We start from the raw sequence: 12,316 nt of genomic DNA, 5'->3' as shown, positions 1-12,316 counted from the left end.
TGCCTTTGCTTTTGAAAATGTGCATGTGTGATTGAAGATTTGTCATTTACTGGACTCGTGTGTGTCTGTCTCTTCACCTTCTCTCTCATCATGTGGTTTCAGACAGGTATCTGACTCTGCTCTTGCAATGTGTCTGTTAACTTTGTTGTGTCTCCAGGTAGCTGGATGCAGGGTGGGAAACATAGATGCTTTCATTTAGATTTTTTCTAACTGATAAAACTAATGCATTAGTAGTTTCCAACCCTGCTTTAGTATCTCCTCCTCTTCATCCTGGTAATAAATTAAATGGTGATTGGTCCACTGAACAGATAATCGTCATCTCCCTCTCTCTCTTCTTCCTGTGCTGTCTCCACCATAGAGCATGCACCATTCTGAGCGTGTCTTTGGGTAAAGTAAAAGAATCATGATGTTAATTCTGATGCTAATGATGATGAAAATCGCTGGTGGTTTTTTTTAAAGGTGTCATACACCCTGGCCCTTCAGCAAGCATCCAACCACAAAGCTTTGCTTCATGTTACTATAGAATGAGATTGATAAAAGATGTGGACAGAGCTGGAGCAAAAGCTCATGAAAGCCAACAGTGTGATGAGTTTGTTTTGTGACTTACCCCTGAATGTTTATGGTGCATCATTTACGGCATTTAACAATAATAATTAACCAGTGTCAGATGTGAAGGCCTTCAAGTGTAATACTACTGTTGGCCACTAGGAACTCAGTCTAAAACACTCCAATAAAACAATCCCTCCAGGAAGTTTCAATGCTGTCATTGCAACTATTAACACAAATTCAGTCAGTCCTTGTACTTTGCACATATTACCTCATATATCCCATACGTCAGCTTTACTTCCCTGTTTCTGATCTGATTGTGCAGATATGTATGAAAAATGTGACTATTGGTAGATGTCAGCTATGTGCTAAAGATGTGTCTACCTGCTGAACTCTTTAAAAAAGAGAAATGTCAGGCATCTGCCATCTAGAATCACTTTCCCAGTGTTTTGAATGAGAATGGAGGTAAACTATTTTGAACCAAGCCCCCACCCACCTACCCACATAAGTCCCTAATCCCTAATTCCTGTTCCGATTTATTCTTAAATTAGCTTGTTGAAACTTGCTCCATATCTAACAGTACATCATACAAAAATGACACTGCTTGACTTCTGCCCAAAGCCTCCTTCAAACAGGAGTGTAAGTTATCTTGTACCAATTGCTTAAAGTTAAGCAGATAAGACTTCACTAAATTTCTAATCTGTAAGCATCTTAAAAACAAAACAAAACATATTTTCTTAGTGAGAACTTCTCATGAAGTGGCTAGAATGATGCTGTTGATGATGTTGTTCCAGTCCCACTTCTCTCCAACACAGAAAGGCACCATCTAAAACTGAAGGAGTAAAAGATGTATTACAGCTATGGTAAATTATGGGATTGTGATTGAACTAATTTATCTCAGTTGGTAGAGGAGACAATGAAACAGCCTCTAATGCAAACGGTAGACAGTCCTCCTGTTCTAGATTCAGCCATCTGCAAAAATAACCAATTCGTCAAGCCAAAGTGAGATCTTATAAAGGTTTGCGGCATATTAATACTCTTGAAAGTCTGGAAAGACAAGACTTCATTATATTTACTTCTTACACAGATGTGCTTCCTTAATCCTATAAGATTTATAGTTTCATATGAAATCCTTAAGCAATGCATCAGGCTTCTTAATACAGCAGCTAGTAAGTAATATTAGTATATTATGAAACAAATACAGCATTGGTGGAAGGAGAACCATCTTAACAGCATTAACTCTTCCAATAAGAATATTGGAGATCGCTCCTTATTTCACTAATTAAGCCTTAAAACCTTCAAAAATTGTTTTTAAATTTTCATCAAAGTGTTTTCATCACAGTTCCCAAACATATAATTTTTTCTTGAGCTAACTTAAATGGAATTTGATTAAGCACTTCCAAATTTCTGCAGCAAACTGGCATCAGCTCACCTTTTCCCCACTTTGTCTTATAACCCAAAAAGACCGCAAACTGTTTCTTACTATTCTGGCTGTCCCCGTTGATCCAGCATTCTGCTTTAGAGAATATATGTTAAAGTCTCAGTCCAGTCCTCACTTCTTTATATTTCTCCTATCAGCATCTAGTCTTTTTTATAATTTGTTGACGTGGTCTTCATCAACAGTTCTCCAGCTTTCTGAAGGTCTTTTTAAATTTTTCCTTGGTGCCTAGGGGAGGTTATGGGATCACTTTCTTTTGGCTTTTACAAGATTAGAATCCTCTTTTCTGAATCAACAAGTTGCTGCTTGCTGTGATGGGGTGTATGTACATCTTTATATAAACCTCACAATCTGCAATGACCTCCTAACGTCAATGACAGTCCGACTCTTTGCTGCTGTTTCATTGGAGATTGTGATCCATCAGTTCTGTCTCTGCATGTCTTTCCCTGTCTCTGTTTTTTGTTTGTTCTGTCTGCAGATGTTTTTTTGTTTGGGACATGGTGTCATGGTAAAGTTTGGTCAGATAGTAAACACTGTTTTTTCATCAGCAACTCATTGAACTTGTCATATCTGAACTTATTCTGTGCTGTTGGCTATGAAATATATTTATATTTGCAGCTTTTCCTCCCAGTCCTGTAGCTCTGATCTACAGCTGACCAAATGCTTCAAAAAATCTCTTTGAAGGATTTGCGTCTTTGGTTTCATCTAAAATTCAAATAATTCTCTGTCTTCATAAAAAGCTTTTAGCTGTATAATTTTAAGTGTAGCATTGTCCGTTACTGGTATCAGTTAAATTGGAAAACTGGGCTCATATTTATCAATTCCCTCATAAAAATAACCTTCATTTAAAAATAGATAAAAAACTTCTTTTTGGTATGTGAATACAATGTTCACTAATGTGACATGCAGAAAACTTCACAGACCCCCACCCTCGCTCTCTTTGAAGTAATCTTGGTCCTTGGTTCAAGATTAATTCAATTACAAATGACAGAAATAATTACTATGACTTTACTTAATACTGTATATCAGAAAGCTTTTTGTTCAGACATTCGATTTTACATTTTGATTTTAATTTAATTAAATGTTTACACTAAAAACTGTCTATACAGAAAGAAAACTTCCTAATGAAGAGCCTTGCACAGTTCAAGCCTCTATAAAACTGTAAACAGCTGCAGAAAGAAGGTGAAGGAAGCCTAAAAAAACCTGTTATTTCATTTTTGCTGCATATTTTAGGAACAATAATAAATATAGAACTGGACGACAAAGTTCTCCCTCTGCCCTTAACATCTTAAGTTTAGAGATCATTAATATTCAGTCACTTTAATTTATTTTTTGTTGGATAATTAACATTTGGAAGAAATAGTTTGCACATATTTAATAAAAAATAGATATTTGGACCCCGAACTGTCCCATCTCATCACAGATATCGTAGAAAGTGTAAATGTGGACAAACCTGAAGACTCATCTGAATATTAGATGAAAAATCCCCAAAGGTTACCGTGGCTGCAAAAATGTAATGGAAGTAAAGTTATTCCGCATCCATCCTGGAGAAAATCCGTCCCCACAGCTCTCTGCTGAGGTTCTGATGTTATCTAATGATTAATTAAATTTCTAATGAGCTCGTCAAGGCCAAAAATATGAAAAGGTAATTCCTGTGTAAATATGATCTTCATATGTGTGAGTTTTCTCCAGACTGGTGGATGGACTTTCATTATGTTGCAGTCAGCTGTGCAGGCTGCTTCCTTGCTGCACTTTCTGACTTTCATTCAGTTCACGGATGCGAAATGGTGCAGCTGGAAGAGATGTTCCAGGTTTAGATTCAATTCACAGTCAGTTCACTTTGTCAGAGCGCCCTCAGGAGTTAGAAGCTCATTCAGAGCAGGACAACAACTCTAGTGCACTACAAGTCCCAGAATGCATTGCTGTCACAGTCATCCAATCAAAAAGCATTAGACTGAGGTTAGGGGACTTACTGAGTATTATAGAGTTCAGATTTCATTCCATCGTCATAGAAACGTCTGCTGAGACTCATGGGTACTGCAGTATTCAGAGCCAATAAACTAAGGCTTTTTTTTAAGTCCCCTTTATAAAGATGTTGTTGCATCATTTAAAATAAGATTGTATTGAACTGATGGTGGATTGAGTCCAGCCTGTATTACGATCTTTGGGTGCTGCTTTCACAAAGACGCAATCTCTGTAAAAAAAATATATATATCTTTGCTTCTTTTGAGAATTTAGAAAACAAACTATTTATAATTAGTAAAACTAATGGTACCACTTTGTCAGATTACCTTTTATAACAGGTTTATATGGATTTTGACTCTGCATTTTGTAATGATTTTTTTTATTTTTTTTATTGTAATTGTCTGATACACGGGAGGCGTGTGGTGAATTTGATTTGAAAACACTTTCATAGTTAGATGGATAAACATTTAACTTTGACCCAGCAAAGATTATTAGTCCCAGTAGCGACTGTTTCATATGATGGTTTTACTTACTGGAACCAGCCAGGTTCATTTACTTCATGTATACTGGAAAAAGAAACTGCTGATGGCTAACTTAGCATATTTTTTTTCATGATCTCAGGATTACCTGTTTTTTGTTTTTGTTTTTTTTTGGATACCCAAAGGTTATTCTTCAAGGTAACTTAAAACAGATTCAGTGGTTGTTTTCACTTGTTGGTTTACATTCACAGTTAAGCAGAGAAAAAGTTACAACTTATTCAATTGGATTACTTTCCTTGTCCTAGAATGGGGAAAAAAAAAGGTATTGGAATCCGTTTGTTCAACAAAGTATGTCCAACAGTTGTAGTAGGTGGTGGTGGTATAACCCCCTTTTCAATATTTAGTACTTGGTTTTTACCAGTTTCCCTGTTTTTAGTAACTGATCAAAACATCACTGGAACGGCCAGTTGGCAGGAAGTTCAGCCATGTTGAGCAGCAGGTTCTGTTACTGTTAGTTAATAGAATAAAAATAACTTTTTCATAAAACTGCCACTATGCTCCAGGTTCTTCTCTAGTTATCCATCTACAGCTTTTTATAAAGGTATTTTGTTGAAAAGTGGTACCAAACTTTGTATATTCCACCAGACCGATGAAAGGCAGTGTTTAACTGACGATTGGTCATATAACCTCTTCTCCATGGTTACTTCTCTGTGACATTAAAAGTCTTCTTATGTCACGTAGTCCACCCACTTAGAGCTGATTGGACCAGTATGACAGTAAAACCAGTTTTTCTTTGTGCAACCAGCTCCTGATGACATCATGAACAGCTCCTATGAACTGTTTCTCACTTTTCTTCCCTTCATTGTTCTCTCCCATATCCAGGATCGCACACAACTCCTCCTCCTCCTCCTACCCCTCCTCCGCCTCCTTTGCTGGACTCGTCCTCCCGTCCACCTCCTCTACCTCCGTCCTCTGACGGAGCAGGAGGAGGCCGCTCCGCCTTGCTGAGCTCCATCCAAGCCTTCAGTAAAGGCAAACTGAAAAAAGCCGAAACTGTCGACCGCAGCAAACCCATCATCTGACCCCCCCGTCCACTGACGCGACCCGTCCATGACACAGAAACTGTCACTACGGTAACATGACAGAACTGCCGTCTCTGCACTGTGGTCCTTACCTCCCCCCAAGATGTGAAAGCCAATTACTCACAAACAATCCAAGTAATTTTTTTCCTTTCCTTTTTTAAGTATTTTAATCCATTGCTGTGGTTGGAGAGATGAGATGGTGGGTAGGAAAGTGGTTGTTTCAGTCTGCCTTTTATTTTTTTTAACTCTGGGCAACTCTCTAGGCTTTCCTTGTGTGATTGCCTCGTCTCAGAGAAACTGCTGCCAGTCTCCAGATAAAAGACTTGTACTGCATCTGGAGAGCTTTTCCTCTGGTCCATCTGCTGCTCTGTGGCAGCCAGCCGGCTTCATTTCTGTCCTTCGAGCGGTAAAAGATGCAGTTGAACACTAGGGACAAGAAATTGTTTGTCTGCTGTGGATCCTTGAATTCTGTTGAATGATGAAGTTGGTTTTCCTGGGTCCAGGACTGGAAAGTCAGAGCTTTGACGGTGTCAATGCGATGAAACTGGTCTTGGTCCCAGAACAGCAGGAATACCAGCCTGAACTCCATCAAATCATCTCTGACCTTTTGACATGTAGCATGCATGCCCTGGTGAGGTTTTCACAAAAGCTGCAGTTTTAAAAAAAAATCCACCTCAGTGAGTTATTTCTGCCTGTAATTAAATTCCAAATATTCTGTACTTTCAATCATCATAAAAAAAAAGTTTCTGGCACTGAAACAAGAAACCTGCAGCAGGTTGTTGCACTAGAAGCAAAAGAATAAAAATTGCTTCTAGGACTTCAACGTTGATTTGCATTGCATCCTATGGAACTGCCGATAATTTTGACTTGTTTTAAGAAAATAAGATCCAAACTACAAACATTTGACTCTACAAGAGTCAGTTGTTTCAGCATGTGTGTCTAAATGCAGCATTAACCTCAGTCAAGGTGGGATCCCACCAGTTGCTCGGTCCTTTCCTCTACTGCATTCATCTTAGTTAAGAACATGAAGAAAGATCAGAATTCTTCAGAATAATTTTTTTCTGTTTCTTTTCCAAAAAGGGTCTGAGTGAACAGTGTGCAAGAGGTAAAATCATGAGCAGCGCATAATTCTACAAAGCAGCTAAACAGAAAGCTACAAACAACAAAAAACCATCGACCAGTTTGTTTAGACATAGAAAACTATAATCTAAAACAAAGAAAACAATATATTCATATAATGTAAAATACGACAAAGTGCAATTTAAAAATACTTAATAAATAAATTATAACTCATAAAGTGTGTGATTGAACTAAACAGGAAACCTCTGTGATCTTTTTGCAAGTGAACACAGCTGAGGTTTAACCATGTCTTGTTTCATCCTCTTGTTGCTATGACACCCAACTGGAGAATAAACTCCATCATCCTTATAAAATTCATATTTTGGAGGGAAACACTTGTTATGAAGTTTTGCTTCAGCCTGGATGAAGGGATGCAAACAATCTGTGTAAATGTCCCCTTTCTGACTGGAGAGTAAAATGTCAGGACTCAGGAGATGCTAAACTTTAATTAGTTTAGTTGAAAAACGCAGCTGCTCTCCGCTGGATATTATGGCCTTTCTGTACACGATAAAAAAAACAAAAACTAACTCTGTGTTCCACATCAGACTAACTTCGCTTTGATTGTGTTCTGGGTCTGAAATTAACTTGAAGTGACACTTTCCTGCACCAGATGCTGCAGAGGGGGGTTAAACTGAATATCATCAAATAGGACTTATGACAAAGATGACAGAGTCCTGGAGGGTTGGGATGTTTCCGTGCTCTTTAAAAACAGAGAACAGATCAGCTTTGTTGTGATGCAATATCATGAAAGAGTTGATGTTCGTACCCTCAGCTGTCTCTGGTGTGGTGTTCCCCCTGCAGTCAGACAGAAGACCAGCTGACTGTTGGTCTGATTGTGATGCTGATGTTCCAGCCCTGTACATCCTCTTTAATGCATCAACAGCCAACTCTAGACCTCTTTGGCCAGTGTCCTGCAGGTTTTAGATGTTTCCCTGCTGCAACACACCTGATTGAAATAAAATGTTTCTACAACAGCTTGTGTCAAGTTAAGCACAAGCCTCTTAATGACCTCTTAATTTGAATCAGGTGTGTTGCAGCAGAGAAACATCTAAAGCCTGCAGGACACTGTCCAAAGAAGTCCGGCATTAGTGATCCCTGCTTTAATGGGACAGCTGTGCCAGTGCTTCCAGGGCATGTAATCGGTCCCCGGTGCATTATACATGTGTAGATAGCTGCAGTTCTCCTGCAAAGTCTCTGGGATGTCGGGTTTTTCAACTTTCTCTGGTCTTTGGCTATTTTTTTAAATCTGTGTTTGATGGTATTTTGGGATTAGACTTGTGAGTCACAGCTAATTAGTTAAGAGAGGTTGGCCAGCCATCTGCATACACTGATCTAATGATCTGAGCAGCATTCTTAAATTGAGTTAAAAAGTAAAGTAAACAACTACCACCAAAGTTCAAAAATCTGTTTATTTTAAATTAAAAAGATTTGCTCTTCTCTGGCCCGTTTATAAGGAGTTCTGTCTGATTTTTCCAAACTGAGCGCGAGCAGACTCATTACTTTGCAGTTGGCGTGTCATCACCAGCAGCTGGTTACTGGTTGCAGATCTGTCTTTAAAATGAAGACTGAGAAATAAATTTGTCAAAATGTGCCACGTTATGTCCTGCCCTTAGCAGCTGATGACTGTTTTCTTTAACCAGCACCGTGTTTATAACTGGCTAAACACACCAACTATACTACAGAATATAATCCTTGCCCTAATTAACACAATTTGTGATGGAAAAAGAAATTGCTGTGTCCTTTAAAAAGATAACATAAAATGTGCTTCTTTATATGTAAATAAAGCTTTAATTTTCTGGTTTTTTCAGTGATTAAAGAAGCAAATTACAAGGTTTAAAGTAAAGTTGGAAGTTTTGGCATCACAGCTGTTTCTAAATAATTAAATTTTAATTTCCCTTCCAGTCAGTCTGCCATAGATTTCAGGCCATTAGTATGAAAACTTGTTACTGAGTTCAAATGTTGAACGTTTCTTCTTTTTTTTAAACACATAATTATAAAGATCTTATGTAGTTTATTAGCAGACACTTAAGGTTCATTTCAGACCCAGTAATCTCTTTTTTTTTTTTTTTTTTTTTATTAACATGTTCTTTTTTTATGTTTTTGGTCCATAGTTATATATTTTATTGTGCCATGTGGGTCATTGTGCCTTTAGAAACATGAATGTCTTTGGGTTTTTTTTTTTTTTTTTATTGCATGTGACATTATACATATAAAACATCTCTTTAGTGGCAACACTTCAGCTCACAGCTTATTATTCTGTAAAATGTTAGGAAATAATAACTGATTGTTGTATAGAAGGAAAATTGTGCAAAAGTCACCAAGCTGGATTTCACGGAGGACAGCTGGAGCGCGGACAAAGAAGCAAACACTTTTTTTTATTAACCCTTTAATTACATTTAAATAATTTTAGGATGTAGTTTTCATTTTGAACTATTAAGCTAATGCGGAAGTGCCTTGAACCTGCATTCTGTAGAAAGTCCAGCAGGGGGTTTATACAGAAATCTGGAAAAATGAACCAACTTCTCACTTGATCTCTGAACTTGATAAACATTTTATTAACGGGTTAATGGTTTCAGTCACTAGCTTTATGCCTAATGTAATCGACCAGGGTGTTCATTTTGTAAATAATGGTCCTATATAGAGTCAACTAGAAGATTCAGGTCAGGATTAGGTGGTTTGATAACCTGATGGGATTGTGCAATTTATTCCATTTATGAGACAAAATCATTACTTGTAATTTCTTTTCGAGTCTATAAAGCAATGGCTGATTTCACTGGTAACTTTCATCTGCTTTGTACAGATGTTTCACCAACCCAAGAATATTCAGTTTGCAGTGACATAAAGAGCAAAAGCCAAGATCGAAACTTTTGCCAAAGTGGGTTTGGCAAAAGTGACTAAGACCAGAGAGAGCATCTACTGTAATCCGAACCAAAATTTAAAGAGTTTATCAAAATCTCCTCCGAGTTTCGGCAAATTCAGCTTGGTAGTTTTTGCAATGCAGTACTTGACTGTGGAATCGGTCTTCAAAATCTTTGCATACGAAACAGCTCAGAGTTCATTTAGCAGCTTTTATAGAGCTTTAGACTGGATCATGTGATCTTCTTCAGCAGATGTTACCGTTGTCATGACGATCTGACTCAGTCAACCCCGAACATTTGAGCTCAAACATGAACAAGAAACAGAAGCTTTAAGGAATCATTCCTTAGTTTCCAGAACTGTGTGCATCTGCCTCCTGTATCAAAGTAAAATATGCAGCTATGGTTGGAGTGGTATGAAATAATTATTTCCCTAAATATTTACTTTGATGGTGAATTTTAAGTGCCACAAAACATCCAGATCCAAATGCAGCCCTCTGTTCTGATTTCCTGACATTCTGTGAGCTGAACTGTTTGCAGATAGAGCCGATGCTGGAAAACATTTTTATTGTGAATCCTGTCAGAGTTGAAGGTTTGATAAACCAAGCTGAAGCTCTTGTGTATGTTTATTAATCAGTGCAATATGGTCTAATGCGATCATGAATAATCATTGAGTTGTATCCGAATGTCTGTGTGCTGCACTTTAGAGGGTGGAGAACTGGTCCAAATGAGTGTTTCTGTTCATCTGTAGAATAAACTGTTCCAGAGGTGGCAATGAAGCACAGTGGTGTGGGAAAAAAAAAAACAATCACTAATTATCAGGATTGCAGTTGATTTCAGCTGCAAAAGAGACCTCATCCTTATTAGCCTTCAATTAAAAATATGATGGTTTCAACTAAATAAATACTTTATTAAAAGCGGTTCAGAGAAACTGTGAGTTGTGTTCATTGCACATTCTTTTGACAATGAAACCTGAATGCATCAGGAAATGTGGGGTTTAGAATGTATAAATAAAGTGATAGATGATATTTGCTGTATCATGCATGTCCTTTTTTGCCGTGTGAATTCATATTTGGAAGAGCAGTGCTGCCGTGTAAGGTTATTTTAACCAGTTAACTTGAAAAATGGCAGCAGGTCATCTCATCTATGACAAATTAAACATTCTTTGTAATTCTCAGTGTGATTCACTACTTTTATCAAATTAATGTCCCCAAAACATGAGTACACAAACCAGACTGTGATGTCAGTGGCTGTTCGTGTATTTCATACAGTTCCTGTTGTATATTAACTAAATATAGCATTGTTTTAGCCCTTAAAACAAATATTTAAGTTTACTATGTGCCCCTAAATGCACCATGAGAGTGTGGATTTAGCTACAATTATAGAAAATTAAAGTACAGCTTTCCGAGTTGTAAAGTTTAGCTTATCTGGCATAAATTAAAAAATATATATCTAGTCTTTAGCAGTTCTTAAAATTAAATACAATGTAAAGGGCACAATGAAATGTGATATAGCACAATATGTTAACATTTTGATAAAATGGAGCCAACGATGTGTAGAAAACTATGTCCACCCCATGATTCAGTAGCTTGTAACAAGAGCACTACCGTGAATTATTTACTGTCTGATGTTATAAGTTTTGCATATAATTGTGGAGGAATGTTTTGCTAAATCTTTCTCACATTTCTTTATTTCAGGGGTTGGCAGAAATTCATTTATAATAATTTATTAGACTTATATAGCATTTTCCAATGCACCCAAAGTGCTTTACAGTGAATCCATTATTCATTCACTTCACATTCATACTTGGTGATGCTAAACTACTCTAGTCACAGCTGCCCTGGGGCAGACCAACGGAAATGTGACAGTCTTTGCAATCAGCCTCTCACACCACCAAACATTCACACATTTATACACCAGCAATGGAAACGACAAAAACATATTGACTGGGGAAGCAGGATTTGAACAGCAAACTTTCATGTCCTTGGATGACCTGCTTCGTATTTCTTTTTTTTTTTTCTCTCTCTTTTTTTCTTGCCAAGGGGGTTCTGTGCATTGTGCATTGTGACCAAACACCTTCCCAAAAACATCTGAACATCAAAAATCATAATCCCAGAAAATGATAATAGTGTGAAAAGGTTCTAGTCAGGAAATTAATCCAAAATGCCTGCAAAGGACTCCTGAGCATTTAAATGGTCTCTGTTTATTTTAGTAGAATTTAAAATCATGGGGAAGACTGCTGACCTGACAGTTGTCAGAAAACCATCACTGACACCCTCCACAAGGAGGGAAAGCCTCAAAAGGTAATTGCAAAAGAAGCTGGATGCTCTCAAAGTGCTGCATCACAGCACATCAATGAAAAGTTGAGTGGAAGGAAAAGTGTGGAAGAAAAATTGGAACAGCCAGCAGTCTGGAGAGGATCGTCAGGAAAAGGCTTTTTAAAAATGTGGGGGAGCTTCACAAGGAGTGGACTGAGGCTGGAGTTAGTGCTTCCAGAGCCACCACACACAGACAGATCCTGGACATGGACTTCAAATGTCGGATTCCTTTTCAAGCTGCTCCTGAACAAAACATCCGAAGCATCTTACCTGGTCTAAAGAAAAAATAAACTGGTCTGCTGAGCAGTGGTCCAAAGCGCTCTTTTCTGATGAGCAAATCCTACATCTCATTTGGAAATAAAGGTCCAGAGTCTGGAGGAAGAATGGAGAGGCAACAATCCAAGACACTTAAAGAGCAGCGTGAAGTTTCCACAGTCTGTGTGGGTTTGGAGCCATGTCATCTGCCGGTGTATTTACGTTTTGTTTTATTTATTTATTTATTTTTTGGGCTGGT

The 12,316-nt window shown here is 37.7% G+C and overlaps 1 protein-coding gene across 3 annotated transcripts in view; it reads left to right on the top strand.

Moving 5' to 3' along the window:
• pxk (PX domain containing serine/threonine kinase) overlaps positions 1 to 7,673 on the top strand; it is a 30,396-nt gene extending 22,723 nt beyond the window's left edge. For 2 of the 3 annotated variants that reach the window (XM_041980115.1, XM_041980116.1), the window contains exon 18: positions 5,311 to 7,673. In XM_041980115.1, coding sequence (XP_041836049.1) covers positions 5,311 to 5,510 — 200 coding nt within the window. In that variant the 3' untranslated portion in view covers positions 5,511 to 7,673. Of the gene's footprint in view, positions 1 to 358; positions 388 to 5,310 lie in introns of all 3 variants that reach the window. The other variant, XM_041980117.1, reaches the window with a different exon arrangement.
• Positions 7,674 to 12,316: the final 4,643 nt, after the last annotated feature.

The sequence above is a fragment of the Melanotaenia boesemani genome, chromosome 3 (assembly GCF_017639745.1).
Source record: "Melanotaenia boesemani isolate fMelBoe1 chromosome 3, fMelBoe1.pri, whole genome shotgun sequence".
Taxonomy (NCBI): Eukaryota; Metazoa; Chordata; class Actinopteri; order Atheriniformes; family Melanotaeniidae; genus Melanotaenia; species Melanotaenia boesemani.
This window is presented reverse-complemented; position numbering and strand designations above follow the sequence as displayed.